Genomic DNA, 26,215 nt, shown 5'->3' with positions numbered 1-26,215 from the left:
TAAGCATGCTTATTGATTTGGGCTCTAAACTACAACATGTGATACACAAGAACACAATGTGCACCCTCTGATCACACAAGCTTTTGATAGAAGAGCTTAACCACACATGCTATTGATACATCGACTACCCAAAGAAAACCCCCTTGCTCTAAGAAGGTATGACACGGAATGATGGAGCATTTTATAAGATTCAAGACTTATTACAAAGATGGAACACATACCAAAAACTCCCACGCTCCACAAGGAAACATTAAGTTTATGAACCATACCATTCATGGCCACCAATAGGCGACGAAGTACAAATCAATAACTGCCTTCAAAAGGGAGTACAAGGCTTGATATGCTTTAATCCTTTTGCGATGACGCACATTACTTGTCCTCGCGTAAAAGCACAATGTATCAAATCTAACCAATGTAAAGTGCTACCGAGTACTTAGGTACAATAGAAACCAAAGGCACTTTCTGCTACACATGCACACACACTGAAATTCCAAGAATTGTTCCTTATGCATGGCATAGTTTTTTGTGCACACTATGCATGCTGTCCTTCCTGCAAACATGGTATGTGCTAAGCAAGAATGCTAGGAAATACTAGGCTTTTGAGTCATGACACTCATGACCCACAAAGTCTTAACACAATTATCTTGCTAATTCTCATGACAAGGATAAGTTAGACAATACCGATCAGATAATGTGTTCGATAAGTCGACCACAACAATGTGTACAGAAATGTCAAACAAGGCTCAGTGCAAGTGCTAGGCTACGGTACCTTCTAGTTGCAAGCAACAATGAATGTGCTTAACCTTTAGTACTTGGCTTCTAGTGATAGTATATATTAATTCAATCAAGATTCACATCAAGAACAAAAAAAATGTATTTCTTAATCTTCAAACCATCTTTTCATTTCAACTTGAAAACATTGCTTTCATTTCATGACACGTATTAATATCATTGTGTTCAGTTAGGTTTTGCAAGCAACCTACACACATTCATGAGATTCTTCACAAAGACATCCTCCACCTAGGCTACACACATTTTCAGTGTCCTAAACATGGCATCAATTTAAGATACATTCACCCAGGTTCAAACATTCAAGAGTGACAGATAATTCCAAGTGCTTCTCAAAGTGTGCTGCCAAGCATATAGAACCTAAAAGTGTGTTTTACAGCAATGGGAATGTGCACTGCAGTAGCATTCCACCACACCTTGGTATCAATAAAATAAGGTCAAATGTTTTCTTTAGAGAGCAGCAGACATAAGGAAGCTGCGTATCCGTTGCAGTAACTCTGCCTTCACAGTGTCTGGTACCGACGCTGTAAATAACATGTCAATATAAGCATGCAAATCAGACTGAAATATTATGATCACAATTTCAACTCTATATACAAGGTCTCATCTTACATCTTCCTTTGGGAGTAATTATGCGTATAAGCTCATCAAGAGTTACATTAGTCCTTCCTCTCTTTCTAGTGAAAGCTCTGCATCAATAAGAGTATGAAACAAATAGTTAGCTTTACAGAATCATTTTCTATTCGAAAAAAAAAACTGAGAATTGTTGACCAAACCAACCATCAAGATATTCAACTTATCAAACCTTGTGTGTGTGTGTGTGTGTGTGTGAGAGAGAGAGAGAGAGAGTATACAGTGAACATAACCATTTTCCTCCATGTGCAACAAGTAATAGCTGAGACATTATTCCACTCTCCTCCTTGAGACTCAGAAACTCAGGCAGTGGAGAAGGAAACCATGGGATGCAGAGGTCTTTGGAGAAGCTTGCATGCAGCTGAATGGAGCTGAGGGCTAAGAGGACTGAAAGGGGATTGGAAAGCCTAATTATAGCAAACCCCCATTCCTCTACTTCTGGTCAGCTGGTGATGGAGGAGTAGTTTGTTTTGAGTGTGCCAATGAAGTTGGGTTGCCCATGCCTTACCGTCAGTGTCCAACTTGCTCAATTCATTCTCCACCTAATTGTTACATCGAAGTGCAATTCAATCCAACTGAAACCATACAAAAACTGTTTACGAAACATTCCTTTGTTTGGGACACGGGTTTTTCCCCCGCGCTTTTTGCACCATCAGCACCCACAAGACGGGGCCAATCCAAGATTACCAATCCGCCCGATTACAACTGTACAATGGAAACAAGATTCGAACAAGTTTCAGTGCTGATTCTTCGCTGCTCCAAAGCTTCAATCTTCAGGTCTTCAAATCTCCAACACATACATGTGGTTTATGGACCTCACAGCCTTTCCCAAACCCATGGGTTTGATAGGGAATAATCGGCCCGGTTGAGGAGGCGGCAACGCTTTTTCTTGGTTGCTGGAACCTCTTGAATGTCTGGATCTTCAAGTATGGCCTTGAATTCAGCTGTCTCCTCTATGTGGCATCTCACCTAGCACCTCAAGCTTACCAATTCAGAGAGTTCTTTATGAGCTCTTGCTTGTGTTTAATTTAATATTGCAGGTCCAGATACCTTTTGGCTCCTTACTTTCAAGGTAGCCCAAGCTTATGAAAGGACTTGACGAATTGGATAGATGGTAGACTACGAGCTGAAATGGAGAAGCCACCTCCAAATGACTCCTAGAAGATTCAGATACCAGCAAGCACTCAAAAGATAAGGAAAGAAAGATGATACCCTAAGTTACCAATGAATAAACTTGGTCACTACTTTGAGAATGACCACATGAAAGCGCCACTACCAGTCATTTATGAAGGAAACGAAGTCACAGCAACCTTGGATGGAGGTGCACGTTTCAACATCATCATCAAGAAGTGCCGGAAAAAAACTTGCAATGGATGAGACCCACCAGGAGGTCAAACTGGCTCATGGGCCCCCACAAGACCAATTGGCCTCTTGCAGAATCTTAGAATCTGTCACGTGCATCCCACACTTGGATGCCATGTAGACGTATTTGAACAAGAAGGTGCACGACCTGGAGGGGTCACGACCGCAGCCAAGTTCGATGCTTGAGTTGCAGATGCGTGCAATGGAGATTCGACAATGTGAAGACGACGCCATGCGACACGTGGAACATGAACAATACCTTTCGGCTTTGGATGCAAGACTGACACCAGCGGCTTCCTCGAGTCATTTTTCCGCCGAGAAAATGAGCTTCAGTAAGTATAATAGTAAACTCGACCCCACAACTCTTTATTCATGGTTGCATCAATTTGAGGCTTACTTTGCCGCAGTTCGAAAAAGTGATTTTGACATTGTGATCTTAGCTAATTGGTACTTGGAAGGGGAGGCCATTCCTTGGTGGACCCAGTGGGCTCACGCCCACACCAAATTAGGTATGGCAGCTTATGTTTGGGACGAGTTTGTCCTCGATCTTAAGCAGCAGTTTCTACCGCCCCATTACCTTGAGCGACTCGAAGACGAGTTTAGGGGAGCGCGTCAAAACACGCAACCAGTCCTTCAGTTTGCCTTGTACCTACTGTAGCAACCGCTGTACCGGCTGCCACTTGTTGTACCAGCTAAATGGAGGGCTGTACCGGCTGAATGGAGAGTTGTACCGGCTGTACCAGCTCTATTGTATGAAGACCCCGTGGTCTTTGGGGAAGAATCGGTACACCCACACGGAGGTATATGGATTATATTGTTGGCTCAGCATTTCAACAGCCTGTGTACCAACTGAATTTTATGGTTGCCTCGTGTTGGGCTATGTTACGGATAATCCGGCATCTCCCATGGGAGAGTAAGGTCCTCAAAGCTTGTACATGATATTTTCTCCTTGGGTAATAAAATACTCCAACTCGGGGAGAGAGAGAGGGGGGGGGGGGGGGGGGGGGGGTTCCGGCCTCTATGCGGTGTCAATTGTGCACATCCCTCTTTTACAGTTTTGTGGATTAAGTGGCATATGTTTAAGGATGTTGCCAATTTCAATGTTTAGTTGCATTAATAGTCATAAGTGTTTTGCGACACCCCCTGCACGCCGCACCCAGGAAGTTACATTAAGCTCAAGAATGGATTTTTGTTCGCTATAGTTTATTTAGTTTATCAACATTTAGATTACGACTATTAGTGGACTTATAGTTTATCAACATTTAGATATCATGGATCATTTCATCAAGCTCAAGACAACCTATATGGAGATACATCTATTGGACTTTATCATGAGCTGGCCAAGAAAAGCTAAGTATTCCTTTCTTTTCTTCAACATTGCTACCTGGGATTTTTGAATGCCTCTCAAACGGGAAAAAAAAGGACTGACTGTGGACGCCTCGAACCATTAGAGGCACGCCTCATAACAACTATGGACATGATTATGATATCTAGACTTATGGCATTGTTTTGTCTCGCTCATTTATTTAGGGCATGGATTCTTTCAGTCATATTGGAATTTTGAGACTATCTCATCCCCCCTACTTGTCATTATATCTTGGATATATGGCTTGAAGCTTAAAGTTGTGGACAACTTTTAGGGAGAATGTCATCAACCTAGACATTTCCCAGTATGAAAGGGGTCTGGTGGACTCCAGGATCTCTAAATATTTGGAAAGTACAAGCTTTGGGAATGGGGGATTATCCTGGATCACACTCCTAAAATTTAGGAGAATTGCCATTTTTGGCCCAACTCTGATGGAAATTCTGTTAACGTCATTACATCTAAAATTGAGAAAATACCAAGAGTTGCCAAAGTACCTATGACAAATGGGCTACCAATTGGGATACTTTCAGAGATAAAGTTTATGGAAGGACCCATCTCTTAGATTGAGACAAGTGGCCTCACACTTGTTAGAAAGGGGATCAAAGTGAGACAAATGGTCTCACACTTGTCACTTTAGCTATTGTGTGGCTCTCCACTTGTCATTATAGCCTTCTCTTGCCATTTTAGCTCATGGGAGGCCCAAATCTATAAATTGGAGCCCTCTCTCTTCATTTGGAAGAGGCTCTCTCTCGTTTGCAGACTAGCCTCTACTATGATGGTTGCTCACATTTTTGTCTACATCACTCTATGGAGAGTCTACACTACTTCACTCCCCTCTACAAAAGACGTTGTACCTATTGTACCAACCCCTATACCTGTTGTACCTGTTGTACCTATTGTACCAACCCCTATACATGTACCAGCTGCACCAATGCCACCAACCCCTATACCGGCTGCACCAACCCTTGTACCAGCTATACCAATCATTGTGCCTCCTGTACCAGCCAATGTACCAATACCAACTGCCACTTGCTGTACCGAATGGAGGGTTGTACATTGGCTGCAACTTGCTGTACCAGCTGAACGGAGGGTTGTACCTACTGTTTCAAGTTCTGTACCTATTGTATCAGCCCATGATTTTGTTGTACCAACTGAATGGAGGATTGTACCTGCTATACAAGCTCTATTGCATGAAAACTCATGGTTTTTGGGGAAGAATCAATACCCACACAGAGGTATATGGATTATATTGTTGGCTCGGCATTTCAACAGCCTATGTACAAACCGTTGCCTTGTGTTGGGCTGTGTTATGGCATTTGTATATGGATAATCTGGCATCTCCTGTGACAAGAGTAAGGCCCTTGAAGCTTGCACATGATATTTACTCCTTGGGTAATAAAATACTCCAAGGGAGGGCGGCCCATTCTGGCCTCTATGCGGAATCAAATGTGCACATCTCTCTTTTATAGTTTTGTGGACGAGTTGGCTAAACAACTCGAAGATTATTTAAGGATGGGCCAGATCCGTCCAAGTAAATCACCTTGGGGTGCACCTGTGTTGCTTAGGAGAAAGAAGGACAACACCTAGAGAAAGTGTATAGATTACAAGAGATTGAACAAGCTGACAATTAAGAACCGTTATCCTCTCCTTAGATCAGATGACCTGATTGACCGGTTAGCACAAGCGAAATATTTCACAATGATAGATTTACGTACTGGCTATCACCAGATACGTATTCATGAAAGGCATGTCGAAAGAACCGCCTTTCGGACTAGGTATGGCCATTACGAGTTTCTCGTATTACCTTTTGGGTTAACCAATGCTCCAGTCACTTTCTAGCAAATGATGAACGATCTTTTTCGTGAACATTTGGGGAAATTTGTGGTGGTGTTCCTGGATAATATTTTGATATATAGTCGTACTCTTGAGGATCATGTTAGGACACCTCACGATTGTCTTATCTATTTTAAGACAAAATCTACTATATGCTAAATTAAGTAAATGTGAGTTTTTTATGACAGAAATCATTTACTTGGGACACAAGATCACTAGAGATGGATTGAGCATTGACTATGACCGAGTTCAGAAGGTTCTGGGACTGGCCTATACCACGAATAGTGAAACAACTTCGTTCTTTTCTCGGTTTTGTTGTTTTTCTTCGGGAATCTGTGCGAGAGTACTCTCAACTCACACTACCGATGACCGACTTATTGAAAGGTCGTGGACGTAAGTCAAATCAGCCTATCACTTGGAATAACAATTTGGATATAGCCTTCAGAGTTTTGAAAGATAAAGTCAAGGAAGCACCTATCTTAGCATTACCCGATCTTATGTTCTAGAAACTCATACCAGTGACTTTGCCATCGGGGCTGCTCTATTTCAAGATGGTAGACCGGTTGCTTTTGAAAGTAAAAAGCTAAACGACACTCAATCTCGTGAGTCGTTGGCCAACCCTTGAGAAAGAGCTTTATGCTTTGATTCATGCTCTTAAGGTTTGGAGACATTATTTATATGGCTCCAAGTTTGTGGTATTGAGACTGATCATCAGTCAATCAAGTATGTGTGTGATGCAGATGATTTGAGAGGAAGAAAAGCTCATTGGACTGAGTTAATGCAAGATTTTGATTTTGAGATCCGTTATCGGGAAGGGTCCATGAATATTGTTGCAGATGCGCTTAGTCGAATTAAAGAGGTGAATATTTTGTCGTTCACCGAGATTTCTACCGACTTATTTCAATCATTGAGAGGGCTTTGCAGGACTGATAGTTATTTTGGTCCATTTTGGCAGAAGATCCACGACGGGAGCTCATTGATTGACCAAGACTCGATGACTGAACAGCCTACCATTCACACTGTAGGAGGCCAGTGGATGCTTCGGAATGGTTTACTATTCTGTAATGACAAAATTTGTGTACCATAGATCTCGGACATTCGGTCCAAGATTCTTAAGGAGTGTCACGACGCCCCTTCTCTGCTGGATACCCAGGGGTACACAGGACGCTATCGTTAGTGAAACACACTTTTTATTGGCCAAAGATGAAAGAGTATGTAGAAGATTATGTTCTCAAGTGTCAAATTTGGGAAACAACTTTGCATTTGAGTTCCTGAGATCATCCTCAATCTGATGGCCAGACTGAAAGAGTGAATCAGATTTTGGAGGATATGCTTCGAGCATATGTATCCAAAAGACAAAGTTCGTGGGAGGATTATCTTCCTATGTTAGAATTTGCTTACAACAGTACTAAGCATACGAGTACAGGTTTTAGTCCTTTCATGCTTATGTATGGTTTTCAACCTAGATCACCTGTTACAGTGGGATTCTCAAGACTTCAGCATGATGTAGCACGTAGTTTTTTGCAAGATATGCAAGCAATGTTACAAGTTGCGAAGGAACCTATTAGAAGTGCTCAAGACCGAGACAGATTTTATTCTAATAGACACCGTTCACCCAGAGAGTTCTCTGAAGGACAATGGTGTATTTGCGAGTTCCGAAAGATTCCGAGACTTTACGGACAGGTCGATCTCCGAAATTATCCCCTAGATACTGTGGACCATTTCGTATTACACGAAGGATTGGTTCAGTTGCATATGAATTGGATTTGCCTTCTCATGTGAAAATCCATCCTGTATTTCATGTCAGTAGACTTAAGGAAGTACTAGGTGGAACAGACCAGTTGGTTACTCCTCAAGAAATCATAGATGTCGAGGACATGACATTTGTTCCACACGAACCTGAAAAGATTCTTGGATTTCGTGAAAGAAGATTGCGTAATACGCTTATCGCGGAATACAAGATCAAGTGGAAGGATCGTGTTGAGGAGGACGCTACATGGGAGACATTGACTACTCTTCAAAGAGATTACCCTTCTTTTTAGTGAGCTCAGGAGTGAGCTCTTAGAGGAAGGGGAGTATGTCGTGCACAGTGTGTATCTACCGTGTGCTATAAGCACGCAAGACTAGCTTCGAGGTTTAGGGAAGTTTGGAGCTAGGCAGGCTGATTGGCGAGCTGAGTTAGGGATAGACTAACGGACAGGCACCCAAATATGGACGGGCGGGCGCCCGAGTGTGGACGCCCGATGACCGGCCAAGAGCCTATAAAAGGGTGGCCAAGGTTAGTCATTAGTCAGATAGAGTCTCGCGTGATTTGTGAGAGCTCTATGGTCTGGAGCCTAGATCTAGTGCAGACGTGCACCTGCTTTACGCAGCCGAGGCCGGCAGCAATCTCGAGGCCCGCGAGGGTAGCTTCGTGGCAGTATGGGACGTCGCGAGGTGGAGATTGGTCGGTACGTCATCCTAGTTAGCTCAGCTCGAGGCTCGGTGGGAACAGCCAAGACTGTGGGCTTGCCCACGGCTGTCATGGTTCGGAGGTGAGTCAGGCCTGCACCCCCTTCTTGTTTGTTTGGTTTGTTTGCATGTTTCGAGTCTCGTACCAGGAGCGTTCTACGAGGAGATCCGGTGGGGATTTGTCAGTGTGAGACTTGTGTGACAAGATCCTTAATTACGAATACTTCCGTTGCATGTTACACTCGTCATCATGCATGTGCTAAAACGCTCAACTTTCTTGTCCATCGAAGTCAAAACGAAACGGGCTCGCCGAGCGGCCTGTTCCATGATCACATCCTCCGTGGTGCCGCTATCAAACAAGACGACGACTCGCTGGATCATACTCCTGGTCATGGGCGCCCTTCTACTTATCTTCGAGCTCCTAGCTAACGATTGCACCAACCGAAGCACTAGGATCTGAAGAACTAGGGACAGCCAGTGGGATCTGTGTGGAAGCTAGGCTCACCACGAAAGCCGTGGAGGCAAGGGTAGTTGTCTGTGAAGTGGTAGTCTTCTTAGGACACTCCCTAGACGTGTGTCCTTTTGTATGACAGAAGAAACACCTACCATCCTCCTTGTACTGAGCTATCTCCTCATCACTCAATTTACCACCGGTCTTGCCTGCCTGAGCTTTTTGGTCTGAAGTAAGCTTGGGCGCATTGGTCGAGTTCTTGGAGCCAGAGGTTCCCATGCTCTGTCTTAGGGAAGACCCTTCCGGTTCTGGCCTTTATTCCCTGAGGCAATTGCCTTGGGAGTGACAGGCTAGGAAGTCTTGGGCTTTCTGCCATTATAGCACTCTACGCAAGCGAGAGTGCATCTTCAAAGGTGGCTGGCCTAAACATACGCACCTCCCATTGGACTTACGTGTCCAGGTCATAAAGGAACTGCCCTTTCTTGTCCTTAATAAGCCTAATTGCAAACATAGGTTTGATATTTTATTGGCAAACTGAAGAACTAGTTGCACGTTCCAACGCGCTTCCTTCCTAAACTCGTCTTCGAGTCGCTCAAGGTAATGGGGCGGTAGAAACCACCACTTAAGATCGAGGACAAACACTTCCCAAACATAAGCCGCCATACCTAATCTAGTGTGGGAATGAGCCCACTAGGTCCACCAAGTACCAACTAGCCAAGATCACTCTGTCAATATCATTTTTTCTAATTGCAGCAAAATAAGCTTCAAACTGATGCAACCAAGAATAGAGAGTTGTGGAGTTGAGCTTACTATTATACTTACTAACGTTTATTTTCTTGAGAAAATAACACGAGGAAGCCGCTGGTGTCATTCTTGCGTCCAAAGCCGCAAGGTATCTTTCGTGTTCCACGCGTCGCCTAGCGTCTTCTTGTAAAGCAACACGGGATGCTACCACACGGTCTTCCATATGCCGAATCTCCATTGTGCACATCTGCAACTCGAGCATCGAACTCAGCTACAGTAATAACCCCTCAAAAGGGTCATTTTGTAGAGGATCTGGGATCTGAGAAACGGAAGGAGAGGGAGGAGGAGACAGAGAAAGATGGGCTAGAAAACAGATGCGCTCTTCCAGAGCCAAGATCTACGCCTTCTGCTCTTCCAATTTGGTACCCTATTTTGCGATTGCTCACATTATCTGCTGGAACATCTCCTGTACACTCATGTTTTCCGCCCTCGAAGGACTTCCTGGTGAGAAGTTGGTCGTTCTCACTTCATCCTAGCTCACCATAGCAAGAAAATGCACTTCCTTTCCAGAGAGCAATCTCACCATCCACTATGCATGTGGAAGACTTCCGGACAACCATCCTTCAAGGGACAAGTCACACCGAAAGGAGAGGTCCACCGGAGTCTAGAAACCAACCACACAAGAAAGGGAAAAAAATTCTTTCTTTTTTTCTGATTTTTGTGGCTGAATCTTGACACTTAAAGAAGGCTCTAATAGAAATGTGACATGCAGAAGCTTCGTGGTCAAATCGGTAACTTCAATGCTCGGAATTCAACAATCCTTCACGACGAATATAACGTGATATTGAAGCAGATGTGCAGAAGAGAGAGAGAGAGAGAGAGAGAGAGAGAGAGAGAGAGAGAGGGAGGGAGAAGAGAACACAATATTGGGTTCGAAATACCCTCCATAGGGCCCCCACCATGAATGGTGTATTTGCTTTATTAGAATGATACAAATTAGAAAATAAAGACTGAATCTTGACCTGCAATGTTCACCTTGGTTGGAGCACTCCCCCTGGCTGTCCTGGCCCCTGGAACGCGTTAACCCTTCGTGAATACTGAGATGCTCTACTGAATTCCAGCGCTAGGTTTATATATCCCCTACTGGTGCTACTCGACCAGTTCAGCTTTTCCTCCATGACTTGTTTCCAACAAAATATGCTTTTAATAAGTCATTTTCACACTGTAGAGGCTAGTCGTCTTGCGTTTGCTGTTTAGGCCCTGGCCACCCTATGGACTGCCCTGCCTAGTACAGGCAGCCACCATGGCCTGGCCGACTAGCTAGCCAAGGCCATCAAGACTGGCCAACAGGCAACCCAGGCCCCTAGGCCTAGCTGCCTTGCTGTCCAAGCCACCCTAAGGTTGGCCGACAACACACTGGCCTTTCCTTGGGGCCCCCTGGCCCTCTCTAGGGTGGCCTCACAACCTAAGTGCATCTATAGATCCAATACTTGAGCAAAATGATGAATGAATTATATGGCAAAAAGTCTGTTCTCGGCCAAAACCCACGGCAGAGGACAAAGTCCACGACTAGGAAAAACACCTAATAAAAGGTGGGAAAAATACCAAAAATATCATATAAATATGCTGAAAAGGTGGCATAATGTTAACAATCCTAATATGGGATTGATCATGGTGATAGACACAAGATTAAGCATAAGATTAAGGTGAATTAAACCACACAAGAAACTCCATGACTAGAGAGAGAGATTGCACACTCAACAATAGCTCTATTTGCATTCTCAATGAACCATACAATGATATAGGCCTTCTAGCCTAATCCCACTTTACACACCATATGTCGGAATACGCAGCGGATATGAGACAAACTGCTGAGAGCACAACATAGCAAGACACCAACATGAAGATGAGCAAACGCAAGAGAACCCCCAACAAGAAAAACACTGAAGTGTGTGTGGAAGAGAAAACGGAGATGAGAGATAGTGTGGGTGTCTGAACTCTGCACTATATACAGTAGATCCGGTACGATACCCAATGGAAAGTGTGGGGTGTGAGGACTTCCTAGTCTATTAAGACATAATTAAAATTGAATACAAGAACTAAAGATAATTAGAGAGCAGAAAGCTGAGTTGTTTGCATTGAGACACAAGGCCTTGTTAAATAGGGCCCGAAGAGGTACAAATGAAGAGGCACATCCCTGACGAAAGGGTGTGACTCTTGAATGAATAATTATGTCTTTTGGACGTAGAGGTGTGTCCTTTAATCAATAGATGTGTCCCTTTGAAGAGACGTGTCCTTTGATGATGACCCATACGACAAGGTGTGACCCTTCACTGGTGTCCTTTCAATGATTAAGAGTAATTAAGAGTAATTAAGTCACAATCGTGACATGGAGGGACAAGGGGCCATTTTATATGGCCCCAGGCTGCTGGTCGGCTAGTCCAGAACAGGCCGACAATAGCCATATGCTCACGACCAGCTGGCAGCACCAAAGGCCCACGGCCAGCAAACAATCAGGTCGGCCAGCGAACCTACAATAGGCCAGTGCTACAGATCAGGTCGAGTAGCAAACCATCAGTCGGCCAACATACTGAATCAGCCGACAGCCCTCCCACACCCAAAAAAATGGGAAAAAATACATGGAGAGTGAGGAAAAATGGGGGAGCACCAAAACTGGGCGAGCACACCCACAACAAAGGTCCTGGTGTAATGTACAGACAGGAGATGACTGCTAACACCCCCTCTCAGCTCCTGGATGTGGAGCCAACCCCAAGGAGCTAGAGTGCCGCCGAGCATAGCCTAAGGTAGAGACTTCCTGAAGAGGTCCGCCGCGTTGTCCTCCATCGAACAAAACTCTAGCAAGATGTCATCAGCAAAAAACTTCTCACGAACAAAGTGACTCTGGATGACCGTGGGTTCCTCTTGTGGAAACCCAATCTCGCCAAGTAACCTCCGCAACCGCACCACCTCGCAAGCAGCACCACAAGCAGCCCGGTACTCTGCCTCTGTAGTCGACAAGGCAATAGTCGGCTACCTCTTGCTGCCCCATGAAACAGCTCCTGAGCCAAGGGTAAAACTGTAGCCTGATGTAAATCTCCTCGTGTCTGGATCTCCTCCCCAATCTAAGTCACTCCAACCGTGGAGTCTTACTCCATCCGTCATTCCCCCTCTGGGATCACAGCAAAGTCCAAGATCCTTCGTCCGCTGCAGAAACCGCAAGATCCGCAATCCTGCGTCCCAATGAGTCTTCAAAGACGTCTACAAAAATGAGCTCAACAGCCCCACCAGGAAGCTCAAATCCAATCTAGCGTTCAGCAACCAAATCAATGAACCAAACCGCTTCCAAAACAGAGGCATCAACCTGCTTACAAGGATCATCAACTGTAACTTTGGTATGCCAAGTCCTGGGCAGTGGAAACCTGCTGAAGACCACACAAGGCCTTCCGGAACCTGTAAACCACCCCCACTGAACCCGAAACCTCAAAGCCTAGAGGCTGCCCAACATCCTCCTCCACCTGCAAGTCACCATCTGCCACTTGCTTAGCTTTCCTACAAGTCCCCTGGAAAACAGCTTCCTCAACTGCAGGAGGCTCTTCGTCCCGACTGATACAAGACATCAGAGCATAGTTCACCCGAAAAGGCTCCTCTGATTGACGAACGCAAGAACTAGAATGTTCCTGCCTACTGCTGCCAACATCTGGCAAGCCATCCACCATCTAGTCTCAAAAAGCCTGTTGCAACGTATCCACACTCAAGTGGTCATGACGAAACTCCCACATTACCAAACTGAGAACCTATAAGAAAGAGTGCTGAGAGTTTGTAAATCCGATTCTCCACTCCAACTTCCCATACAACCTAGCCTGTCGCTTTGTCCCGAAGTGACCAACCCTGTATCTAAGCCAGAAAGAATGAGATCATCAACATACAAAACAATGACATAAATATCTCCATCGGAAAGAAGCACATAGAGATTGTTGTCAACATATGCCCTCTCAAAGCCAAGAGATAACAAGAAGACATCAATCTTCTGATACCAGCCACGGGGTGCCTGTTTGAGTCCATAAAGAGCCTTCTGCAAAAGATAAACATGGGTGTCCTGTCCCTAAATCACAAAACCAGGAGGCTGCTCAACATAAACTTCCTCCTCTAAATCTCCATTCAAAAAAGCAGATTTGACATCCATCTGGAACACGGGCCATCTGAAGTGTGTAGCCAGAGCCAAAACAATCCTGATGGTGGTATACCTGGCTGTAGGAGCAAATGTCTCATCAAAGTCTTCACCTGCCTTATGAGCATATCCTCGTGCAACAAGGTGGGCTTTGTACTTGTCCAAAGTACCATCTGCATGAAACTTGACTTTAAAAATCCATTTCACACCAATAACACGACGATGTACAGGCCATGGTACCAAAGACCAAGTGTTATTCCTCTCAATAGAGGCCATCTCTGCTTTCATGGCTTGTCACCAATGTGGCTGTGAAAGAGCCTCCTCTGGACTCTCAGGCTCATATCTTCTAGAGAGAACTCATGAGAGCATAATTCACTGTGTGATGAGATGTGGAAGCCCGAGATGAACGGCGAGGTCCAAGGGTGGTGGTAGAGATCTAATTAAGGAGTTGTGCATCAGTGAGACCAAAATCTCTAAAGAGTTGCTGAACCCACCAAGGTAGGCCAACCTTCCTCTCAAAGCGTAAAGAAGATCCAGCTGCAGCAGTAGAGGACTCATCCGATGCTGCTGGAAGTGGTGATGAGGTAAGCACTGGTGAGGGTAATCCCGAAGTCAAAGCAGGACTCGTAGAGGGACTGGGAGCTGCAGAAGCTAATGCAACGAGAACGAGTGACTGTGAAGAAGCAGCTGGCACCGAGATTAGGAGGAGCTGGACATGGAAGAGGTAAAAGATCACTAGCATCTTCTAGGAATGGATCATCCAGAAAGTCGGAAGATGCATCAGGTGGAGAGGAATCAATGCCAAACAAGCTCTCATCAAATCGAGCATCACGGAAAATGATGATGTCATCAACCTCCGGATCCCAAAAGCGGTACCCTTTGGATCTGAGACTATAGCCTGTGAAGATCATCCTCTTTGACTTCGGTGCGAGTGTGGTCCTTTTCTTATCTTTGGAACATGTACATAAGCAACACAACCAAAAACACGAAGATGAGATACAGAAGGCTTGTGTCTTGTAAAGGCCTCCTCCAAAGTCATCCCCTCAACCGCTTTTGTGAGAGAGCGGTTAATGAGATAAACTAAGGTAGCCACAACTTCATCCCAGAAAGCAGGAGGGATGTTGAGAAAACGTGGTGCTTATGCTAGATTCAAAATGAGTGGAGGAGAGAGACACAAAATACAAGAATGACTCTTGCTTATTAAGTTGCTCAAAATACAACTAAGCTTCATGCTTCATACAAATGCCTTTGGCATGTGCCTTTAAATAGGCATGCTAGAGGCCTAGGGTTAGGTGGCTCCCTTAGGACCATTCACACCCACACCTCTTCTGCACCCTTGTTCACTAAGGCTCCAAGGCCTATATCTTAATACCTCCCCTCAATACAGCCATGAAAAAATGTGCTTGGAATGGGTGGCATTGGACATATGGAAAAAAAAAAAATGTGCCTTTATAACATCAGGCTTACAAGAATGTTCATGGTGGTGGGGTTATATAGGACTTACAACTATGTTCCTAGAGCCTTAGAGGCTAATACAATGATGCCATCTAAGTCTTTATTTGATGTCGATGAAGATGTACACCTTAATGATGGTGCATCCCCCTCTTTGTGCTTGCTTGATCTCTTGTAGTTGACATACTTTGGACATACATGCCATTGTTTCCACATGCTTTCCACCTTGACCATTCTCACACAATGGTCAAAACAAGGCTGCCACACTTGCTTGAGTGGTTTGCACATAGATGTTCCTTCAACATGCTTGATGCTTCTCTGCATACCATACCTCCTCCATGGGAAATGAGGGCCTTCCTTAGAGTAATGAATATGAGGTAGATTTATATGGAAAAGGGAAAGGGAGGGTCTTACCACTTGCCTTATAGATTCGTCAAGGGCAGTGTCTACTCCATAATTACAACAAGAGCTTTTGCGCATGTTGGTTACATGATACCCATTAGGGTTTGAAAGTACAAGCTTAATGAAAGTGAGTAAGTGGTTGAGGTAAATGCTCAAACCAATAAGGTATATCATTCTTGGCTCAAGAAGGTAATGTTGCCTATGCCTCTTACAAAGACAATGCCAAGAAATGTTTATCAAAAACATGACAATCAACAAGGTAAAGCACTTAGAACTGCTATGCTCAACCTTAAAACTCATCTTAGAAGATGAAAATGCTGAGTATGCAGCGGAATAACATGCCTTGGGCTTGGGAAATGAGAGCATATGGCTTATGACATGCCTATGCCTCTTATAAACAAGAGCCTCAAGGGTGATACACAAAAACATTAAAGATAAGCACTTAGTGTATATGTGCCCAACTTTAAACCACTCAAGAAACTGAGTTTGATGATGAAAAACCAGAAAACTTCAACCTCTTTGGCTTATGGGATGAAGACAATGGCTTATGGTTGCACCATTTCTCCTTGGAAGCTTGCCAAGGTAAGCATAGAAGCGGGTTGATGATGAAGACTTATAAAGTGGCACTTATGGTGTGTGCCCGACCTCCAATACTGATGAAGAAGAGTCTCCTTAGTGTTAAAGGCCTCCTCCTTTGATGGTTATGACCACTATTAGTGTTAAGCAACACTATTAGTGCTTATAAGCACACTTTGAGAAGCTTTGTGCACTTGAAGATAACGATGAAGCTTGATGACAATGAGGCTTATGAACACCTCATGGTGTATGCCCACCACTTCAAGGATATGGAAAAAGCCCTCATAAGAGCACTTAACTGATTAGTACTCCTTTAATGATAAGCATGAAAGCTAACTAGTGTTTAAAAACAAAGGTGAACTTCACGCTGCTCGCTGAAGCTACGCCCCATTCCTGCCTGCGCGACCTGCACACCAGCGCCCCCCCCCCCCCCCCCCCCCCCCCCCCCCCCCCCCCCCCCCCGGCCTGCTGTAGTTCCTGCGCCCCTCCCCCTTGTTGCTCTGCCCGCCGCTCGTCTCTCCTCCCCCCCTTCGCCTTCTTCGTTGTTGCGCCCCATCCCTCGCTGCTGCGCTCCCTCCTCGCCTCCTCGCCCCCTCCCTCCTCGCCTCCTCGTCTTCTCGCCCCATCCCCTGCTTCGCGCCCATCTCTCCTTTGCTTCGCGCCCATCTCTCTCCGCCAGCATTCTCCTCCCCGCCTCATTCGCGCAGCTGCCGCCCCCCCCCCCCCCCCCCCCGGGTTTTTTTTTTTGTTTTTTTTAACCTCCCCCCCCTCCCTCTCGTGCTGTTTTCCGCCCCCCGGGGGTTTTGCTTTTCTTTTTTCCTCCGGTCTTCCGCCTCTCTGTGTGCAGCCCGTTTCTTGCAGGATTTCCGCTTTCGCCTCGTCTACACCTGAGCTTCAGACTCTGATGGAGACTCCTCCCGCCTCGCCTCAGAGGGACTCATCCGCAGCCCCCTCGCCCGCCCCCGAGGACACCCCCATCAGGCTTTCTCTTTTGCCGGAAGAGGAAGCGAGCCTCACCGCAGAGGTGGAACGCCTTCAGGCCCATTCCACCATCTGCCGTATAGTCGGCACTCGCCCCAGCAGAGGGGAGATCCGGGATCTTCTCCAGGCCCACCTTCTTGCAGATGTGGGCAAGATCCTGGACGTACAGCTTCTGGGCCGGGGACATTATCAGATCGAGTTCGAGACCGCCCAGAGTGTGGCCAAGGTCCTTGCCATGAGTCCCCTTGACATCAGGGGTGCTCGGGCTTTCTTCAGACCTTGGCAGCATGGCTTTGATCCAGCAGCGGCTGAGCAGGGAGAGCGCCTTTTTCATGTTACAGTTTGCTTCCCTGGACTCCGTCGGGAGTATCTTCCGCTTCTCTCTCGGCTAGGAGCATTGGTGGGCTCGGTACTCGAGACTGGCCCCACAGCAGCTTCAGTGGTGGCCAGAGCAGCTGGGCTACCCTCCGTCAGAGTTTTGGTGTCTGACATCTCCTCCCTTCCTAAGGTCATTCAGCTACCTAGGATAGGGGGGGGATGGATTGATCAGAGAGTGGAGTTCTCGGGGCTCCCGAACCAGTGCTTCATATGCAAGCAGGTCGGCCATCTAGCCAAGGCCTGCCCTCGCAGGAGACCTCGACCCTCACCACAGCAGCAGGCCCCTGATGGCCCACCCACAGATGCGGCACGGCAGGCTGCCTCCGGGACACCTGCCCAGGCCACAGAGACCTCGGAGTGGCAGCCTGGACAGGGGCGCCGCCGAGGGAGACAGTCACAGCAGCACGCACAGAGACCGCTGCAGCAGCAGCCACAGTCTCAGCCTATAGTTTAGTAAAAGTCTTCATCTTTACAGAGTTGGACATCTAGAATGTCCTCTGAACCGTCCTCATCCAAAACCCATTCACACTCTGACCATTCCCCCTCATCTATATAGATTACTACAGACCAATAACTAGAGCAACTATTGGAGAACACAATTTCAAAGGGTGTAGGATCCTCAAAATGAATCTCATCGATATCGGGACCTAATTCTAAGATTAAATACATGATGGTAAAGAAAACTCCAACAATATATATGTATATACCCGATGGTCACCTTAGCCCGTATAGCTTTCCCTTTGTTTGCTCCAATCCCACTAGCCCTGTTCCTTCACAAAAAACTGGCCACTGTCTTGGTTGCTCTCTGACCTTCCAGTCGGCCACCTTCGCATCTCACTAGGTTTTGCAGCTCTTTGCCTGCACCCACGGCTCTTGATTCTTTTGTCCAGAGGCGGCTATATCACTCACTCACTGCAGCAGTAGAATCACCAGGACGACCCTCACCTCTGCCCTGCCACGTTGGCTCCCACACGGCCCACTTCTTGCAGCTCCACGCTTGTCTCCAAGCGCCAGTCTGGCACACGGCGGCCCTTTAGGCCTCACACCTGGCAGCATACCAGATCTCTTCGCCCATGTCTGCACAAGCGCCCCAGCCAGGCGGCTCCTTCACACCAGCTTGGACTGCCGAATTCCAGTGCCGTCACCTCTATGAGGCGGCCTCCACTTCACACAGGCGGGCAACAGCTCTACTGCCTCTTCACCAGGTGTCCCCCTTCCGTCTTCGCTCTTCCAGACTCTCGACTGCACCTCTTTGGGTCTCTGCAGCACCTCCGCGTCCGTCTGCAGCCTATCAATACGAAGCGGCAACACCACCTTGAGTCACCACCCGCCCTGCAGCTGCAACAGTACCTGCCCCAGCACTTCACGTACACAGCTCCCTGGCCTCCAAACACCAGGCGGCCACAGTCTCCACAGTGCCTCGCTTCTGGTTTCCTACCTGCAGCGCCTCACACAACTTTTTCTTTTTTACTTCAGCAAGGTGGTCCACAAGGCAGTTACCTTTCTGGCGCCTCCAGTATCCCCAGCCAAGCGTCCTTTTCTAACCAGCAGGCTGCTCCTTCCACGAGTCGACGCCTTCTGTTGCCCTTGACGTGCGCTCTCACCTGAGAAGTCTCCGTGTCTATCTGCACCAACGCCCAGCTAGCTCCTCAACACTATCCGCCTGGCTGCAACTCACTAAAGCCCTCTTCAGCATACACTTGCGGCTTCACACGCCCTAGAAAACCCCCGCAAAATGCTTCCTGACTGTGTATCGTCTTCGACGCCGACCACACGACCACCTTTATTCCTTCGCATCCAACAGTGGCCTTTCACCAACTCGAGCCTTTGTGCCTGCAGCTCCAGCAAGCATCTCCTGGCACCTGCACACCTTCTTTCTCAAGGGCGACTCTTCTCTCCTCCTCTTTTTTTTTCGGCGACCCTCCCTATTCAACACAGCGACGGCCTTTTTCTGCAGCCCACGCCAGCCACCTTCGCCAAGCTTCTGGACTTTGCGTTGGCAGCCACCTAAAGCTCCACGTGGCCATTACTGTAATATTTATAGCCACCTTGATTATATTTTATATCATTCTTTAGCCTCAAAATGATTGCCATACATCCTATATCACCTTGCTTTACTTAGTCATGCAACACCCACAACTTCCAAAACAATGCAAGATCTATCCACCGCCATGATCATCAACATCATCACTTACCATCACAGTCGGTGCTATGCTCCAAACAACCATCTACACATACATGCTAAAAATGGAGTGTCCTCCTTGCATCCAAATTCAGCTCCAGATCTTTCGCGTCCACTCCGGGAAAAAAAACACAACACACCAGTACCAGTTTACTGTAAAACCTCTCAACCTGTACATTTGCCAGGGCATTCAGGGCAAATTTTATTCACACACCACACGCACCATATGTACACTGACCCAAAACACGTTTCAGAAAAAAACCTGACATACTTAGCCAACCCCCCAGCCTGCGGTAGGCATTTATGCCAAGCAGCAGCATCATACACTTCATCTGTCTTTTGTCCGGGGTATAGTCATCCCCCTCTGCCTGCACCTTCACCTCTGTCCCATTTATTATAAACAACAAACTGATACACAAACCATAACACCTACTTCACACACCAAACTCAAATGGAAGCCATATGTACATCCCCAATACTTGATTTCACCAATTGCCACCCGGGTCAAACGGCCAGCAATATATGGCCCAAGACCTTTGCATCGTTGTCCTTTTCCCACCTGGGTCAAATACTAGCTGCAGTGATATTTTATCCATCTCCACCCCTCTGCTATTCCCATAGTCCTGTAACTCGCTGCACCAATCATCATCATTGTCCGAATATAGCACATCTAACATATTCTCCAGTTCCAACTGGCATCTAGCCTCTGCCAATTGTTGGCTACGCATTTCTTGAACTCGCTGCAAGGCCTTGGATACCATTACCTGTTGCTCTACATCTATTTCCACTTCCGGGTCATCAAAACCCCAATCTTCATCATCATCCAGCATTTTCAACACTGCATCCTCGGTGCAAGCATTCCAGTAACTCCACATGGTGCAACCTATTTGCAACATTAATAAAGCCAACCCCCCAGTTACAACAAACACTGCAACAACCTGCATATAGCATGACATTTCATCTAGCAACACAGGGTTGACCAGCGGCAGCTTCACTTCAATTTCTTGGACTTGTTCCCTGACCATATCCACCTCATCACCGCTCTTATCTTCATCATCAGACAACACCCCTAACTCTTCATCCACCACTTGGGCATAGCATATGCTTAACAAGTTTCCACCCCAATACAATAAGGACATGGCCAATTCACTAATGGCCACCAACAAGCAAGCATTTTGAACCATACTAGCCATAACATTTATACTCACAAAACATGCATACACATTTACCACATCAGTGGGAATTACCTCCGCTACAAGCCGCTCCTGGCACTGAGCCTTCAAATTGTTTTCAAACACTTCATTGCTTTCATTCTCCTCCACACTTGCCAAGTCGTCGGTCATCTCATCTTGGACAAGGTCTTCACATAGCAATGTCTCTTCGACACAATAGAAGGCATCACCAACACTATCGACTCTTACAAAACCATTGTCTTCACCCAAAGGTGTCACCGTCCTCGACGGATCCTCTTGGCCTCTGCCCTCTTTCTCATCTTCAAGTGAAGCACTCTCTTCACTGCTGTCATCAGCACTCGCAGTATCTTCATCCTCATCTCTTTCATCCGATGTATCGGTCTCTAGCCATATTGTTGGAGGCAATTCCAAGTAGCTCAAATCCACAAGGCATTTCAAAGCCTGCTGGTCTTTGTCATCGCTTGACTCTGCTTTTGTCTCCAAAGCTTCTTTACTCTCCTGCACCACTTGAGTGGATTTCATCATCACTAATGCCTCCTGCTGGAAACTCTTCATAGCTGCAAGCTCATCTCTGGCTGCCCTATAGGCCCTTAGGTTCATGTCCTTCAACTGTACCAATGTTATCTCATCAAAGAATGAGACCTTTACATAAGCTCCCCAGACCACATTGAAAGTGGCTTCATAGTCTCCTATCAGCTGCCATTGCTCCTTCAAAGCATGCAGGGCGTTTAAACACAATCCTTGATCGAAATGTGCCAACAACTGGTATCGGATGGCCTTCCAACTGGATTGCACTCTCCATGGTAATTCAATAAACCACTCTTTGACCTCACCTTCGAATGCTTGGGACAAGAAGCTTGCCTTGACCTCATCACCCCATACGCCAAGAACTCGGCACCTGTCTTCTGCATATGCTATAAACTCGGCCACATCGCCATATCTATTAAATGGAACAGCAGCATCCACATAGTTTAACCACTTGGCTTGGATGCCAAGGTTCACCCAATAAACATTCATGGTCATCTTATGCCATACACAACCTTAAATAGACCACTTGAGATACCTGGCCACCTGCAGCACTGCTTCCTCTTTAAGCCACAGCCGATCGTCAAATCGATGTCGAATCCACCACCACCACTTTGCACATCCACCTTAATTCAGCAACCGCCAATTGATGGCGACGAGCTCTTCAAAGCTCCTCAGTGGATTAAAAAGCACAAAACACCTTCCTTCAATCTCCTACTCTGGAGCATACACCCTCGTAAGAGACACTTGAGCAATCCTCAGTGGGGGCACCAAAACATGCAGAGGTGAAAACCAGGAAACACACACAGTACCTCTATAGCCTTCCACCTCGCAAGTTGGAATACACACACCAACGGGGGCACCACCAACTTCTCTAGCTGGAAAGAAAATCACTCTCACTCTACACCACTCTCCCACACCAGACAGACAACACAATCCAAAACCTATATTTTAGTAAAAGTCTTCATCTTTACAGAGTTGGACATCTAGAATGTCCTCTGAACCGTCCTCATCCAAAACCCATTCACACTCTGACCATTCCCCCTCATCTATATAGATTACTACAGACCAATAACTAGAGCAACTATTGGAGAACACAATTTCAAAGGGTGTAGGATCCTCAAAATGAATCTCATCGATATCGGGACCTAATTCTAAGATTAAATACATGATGGTAAAGAAAACTCCAACAATATATATGTATATACCCGATGGTCACCTTAGCCCGTATAGCTTTCCCTTTGTTTGCTCCAATCCCACTAGCCCTGTTCCTTCACAAAAAACTGGCCACTGTCTTGGTTGCTCTCTGACCTTCCAGTCGGCCACCTTCGCATCTCACCAGGTTTTGCAGCTCTTTGCCTGCACCCACGGCTCTTGATTCTTTTGTCCAGAGGCGGCTATATCACTCACTCACTGCAGCAGTAGAATCACCAGGACGACCCTCACCTCTGCCCTGCCACGTTGGCTCCCACACGGCCCACTTCTTGCAGCTCCACGCTTGTCTCCAAGCGCCAGTCTGGCACACGGCGGCCCTTTAGGCCTCACACCTGGCAGCATACCAGATCTCTTCGCCCGTGTCTGCACAAGCGCCCCAGCCAGGCGGCTCCTTCACACCAGCTTGGACTGCCGAATTCCAGTGCCGTCACCTCTATGAGGCGGCCTCCACTTCACACAGGCGGGCAACAGCTCTACTGCCTCTTCACCAGGCGTCCCCCTTCCGTCTTCGCTCTTCCAGACTCTCGACTGCACCTCTTTGGGTCTCTGCAGCACCTCCGCGTCCGTCTGCAGCCTATCAATACGAAGCGGCAACACCACCTTGAGTCACCACCCGCCCTGCAGCTGCAACAGTACCTGCCCCAGCACTTCACGTACACAGCTCCCTGGCCTCCAAACACCAGGCGGCCACAGTCTCCACAGTGCCTCGCTTCTGGTTTCCTACCTGCAGCGCCTCACACACCTGGTTCTTTTTTACTTCAGCAAGGTGGTCCACAAGGCAGTTACCTTTCTGGCGCCTCCAGTATCCCCAGCCAAGCGTCCTTTTCTAACCAGCAGGCTGCTCCTTCCACGAGTCGACGCCTTCTGTTGCCCTTGACGTGCGCTCTCACCTGAGAAGTCTCCGTGTCTATCTGCACCAACGCCCAACTAGCTCCTCAACACTATCCGCCTGGCGGCAACTCACTAAAGCCCTCTTCAGCATACACTTGCGGCTTCACATGCCCTAGAAAACCCCCACAAAATGCTTCCTGATTGTGTATCGTCTTCGACGCCGACCACACGACCACCTTTATTCCTTCGCATCCAACGGTGGCCTTTCACCAACTCGAGCCTTTGTTCCTGCAGCTCCAGCAAGCATCTCCTGGCACCTGCACACCTTCTTTCTCAAGGGCGACTCTTCTCTCCTTTTTTTTTTCGGCGACCCTCCCTATTCAACACAGCGACGGCCTTTTTCTGCAGCCCACGCCAGCCACCTTCGCCAAGCTTCTGGACTTTGCGTTGGCAGCCACCTAAAGCTCCACGTGGCCATTACTATAATATTTATAGCCACCTTGATTATATTTTATATCATTCTTTAGCCTCAAAATGATGGCCATACATCCTATATCACCTTGCTTTACTTAGTCATGCAACACCCACAACTTCCAAAACAATGCAAGATCTATCCACCGCCATGATCATCAACATCATCACTTACCATCACAGTCAGTGCTATGCTCCAAACAACCATCTGCACATACATGCTAAAAATGGAGTGTCCTCCTTGCATCCAAATTCAGCTCCAGATCTTTCACGTCCACTCCGGGAAAAAAAACACAACACACCAGTACCAGTTTACTGTAAAACCTCTCAACCTGTACATTTGCCAGGGCATTCAGGGCAAATTTTATTCACACACCACACGCACCATATGTACACTGACCCAAAACACGTTTCAGAAAAAAACCTGACACCGTCAACCCGAAAGGACCGGGAGGCCCAGACACAGATGTGGGATCGTGTCAACGCCAGGGTCCGTTCATTTATTTTCCTCAACTGCACACCACAGGTAATCAATCATGTAAAGCACATGACGCTGGCCAGAGGTATATGGCAGCATTTGGCTTCTCTTTACAACAGGGTATCGCCCATGAAGAGGATTTCCTTGGAAGTACAGATGCGGGTTATGAGCCCTGCAAAGTCGTCGACGATGCGGGAGCATATTAACAAGCTGCAGGCTCTTCAGCAGGAAGTTCTTCAAGCTGGGAAGGAGATATCGTCAGAGGACATGGCCATCACGTTGCTGTCACATTTGCCCTCTTCGTACTCAGCATTTTACTCCTCTTTGATTACCAGTGGCAGGCTCAGCACCATCACGTGGGAGGAGCTTGTGCCCATGGTCCTGGACCAGGAGGAACGATTCACGAACCCTCCTCAGGGTGGAGGTTCGGAGGCCTTAACTGGCCAACGGTCGAAAGGCCGTAACTCGGGCAAAGGGAAGGCTTCATCGGAGAAGTCTTCTGAGAAGAAGTCCAACGCTGACCGCGAGAAACTGAAGGCAGAGAGGACCTGTAATGATTGTGGCGAGAAAGGCCACTACTGGAGGCAGTGTCCCAAGCGGAAGACCGAGAAGGGTGAAGATTCCTCAGCAGCAATCATGAAGACTCCGGCTTTTGTGCACCTGGAGGTGATGGACACCGATGCTTCATTTTCTTCAGGCAGGGAGGAGATTGGAGGACTCTCCGCAACGGATACTCGGGAGTGGATTCTCGATAGTGGTGCTTCCAGGCACATGACTCCTTCTCGTTCCGGTTTACAGGATCTCTGCAGGTTTTCTGGTCATATTCTTACTGGGGATACGTCCACTATCCCAGTTCACAGTGAGGGCAGGATGGAGATAGTTCCCAATGGCAGAGGGGGGAAGCATTTCTCCCACGTGTTGTATGTTCCGGCACTTGGTTTTCATCTGTTGTCAGTGCATCAGGTTTGCAAGACTGGCGTACGGGTGGAGTTTGATGAGCATTTTGTTGCTCTCCGGGACAAAGCAACAGGTCAAGTGGTTTGGGAAGGTGGAGTGGAGAATGGAGTTTACAGGCTTTCAGCACTCTCTCTCCCAGGTTCTCAGGATTGTGATGAGTGGCAGTCTGGTAATGGCTACTTAAGTGTGGATACGCTGCAGGTGCGGGCTTTCCGAGACCAGGTGGTGGATAGCTTGCCATTAGATGGCAGCTGTTGGCAGGAACTTTCCAGTACTGATGCTGGTGGTTCTTGTGTTCGTCAGTCAGAGGAAGCTGAACAGGTCACTTATGCTCTGATGTCTCGTCGTGTTCGGGACATAGAACCTCCAGTAGATGAGGATATTCTTTCCACGGGGACCTTTCGAAAAGCCAGGCAGGTGACAGGTGCTTACTTGCAGAAGGAGGTGGTTTCTCCAAGCTTTGTGGTTCCGGATTCAGAGGGGTGGGTTGACAGGTTTCATCAGGTTTCCAGGACTTGTTTGTGCACCGTAACAGGTGTTGATCCTTGTGAGCAGTGTGATGTCTCTTTGACTCAGAAGCTGTACGGTTCATTGATCTGGTTGATGGACACCAGATTGGACGGGAGCTTCCTGATGAGGCGGTTGAGCTCATGGTTGTAGATGTCTCTTTGGGAGGCAGGATTGCGTTTCCTGTGGTTTCTGCGACATGCGAAGGATCATGGACTCTTGTACACAGGAGGGGGATTGATTGATGGAGTCCGACTCCACGGTTGGAGT

General features: G+C 47.1%; 1 protein-coding gene across 1 annotated transcript in view; it reads right to left on the bottom strand.

Annotated features, from left to right (window-relative positions):
* Nucleotides 1-903: 903 nt before the first annotated feature.
* Nucleotides 904-26,215, bottom strand: part of LOC147607520 (transcription/mRNA export factor) — a 34,815-nt gene continuing 9,503 nt past the window's right edge. The window contains exons 4-5 of the mRNA XM_086790384.1: nt 1,402-1,478; nt 904-1,313 (exon numbers count right to left, since the gene is read on the bottom strand). Of these exons, the coding sequence (XP_086646510.1) occupies nt 1,240-1,313; nt 1,402-1,478 (151 nt within the window). The 3' untranslated portion in view covers nt 904-1,239. The remainder of the gene's footprint in view (nt 1,314-1,401; nt 1,479-26,215) is intronic.

This window comes from Cibotium barometz, chromosome 55 (genome assembly GCF_041138505.1).
Source record: "Cibotium barometz isolate CiBa-2024 chromosome 55, ASM4113850v1, whole genome shotgun sequence".
Lineage (NCBI taxonomy): Eukaryota > Viridiplantae > Streptophyta > Polypodiopsida > Cyatheales > Cibotiaceae > Cibotium > Cibotium barometz.
This window is presented reverse-complemented; position numbering and strand designations above follow the sequence as displayed.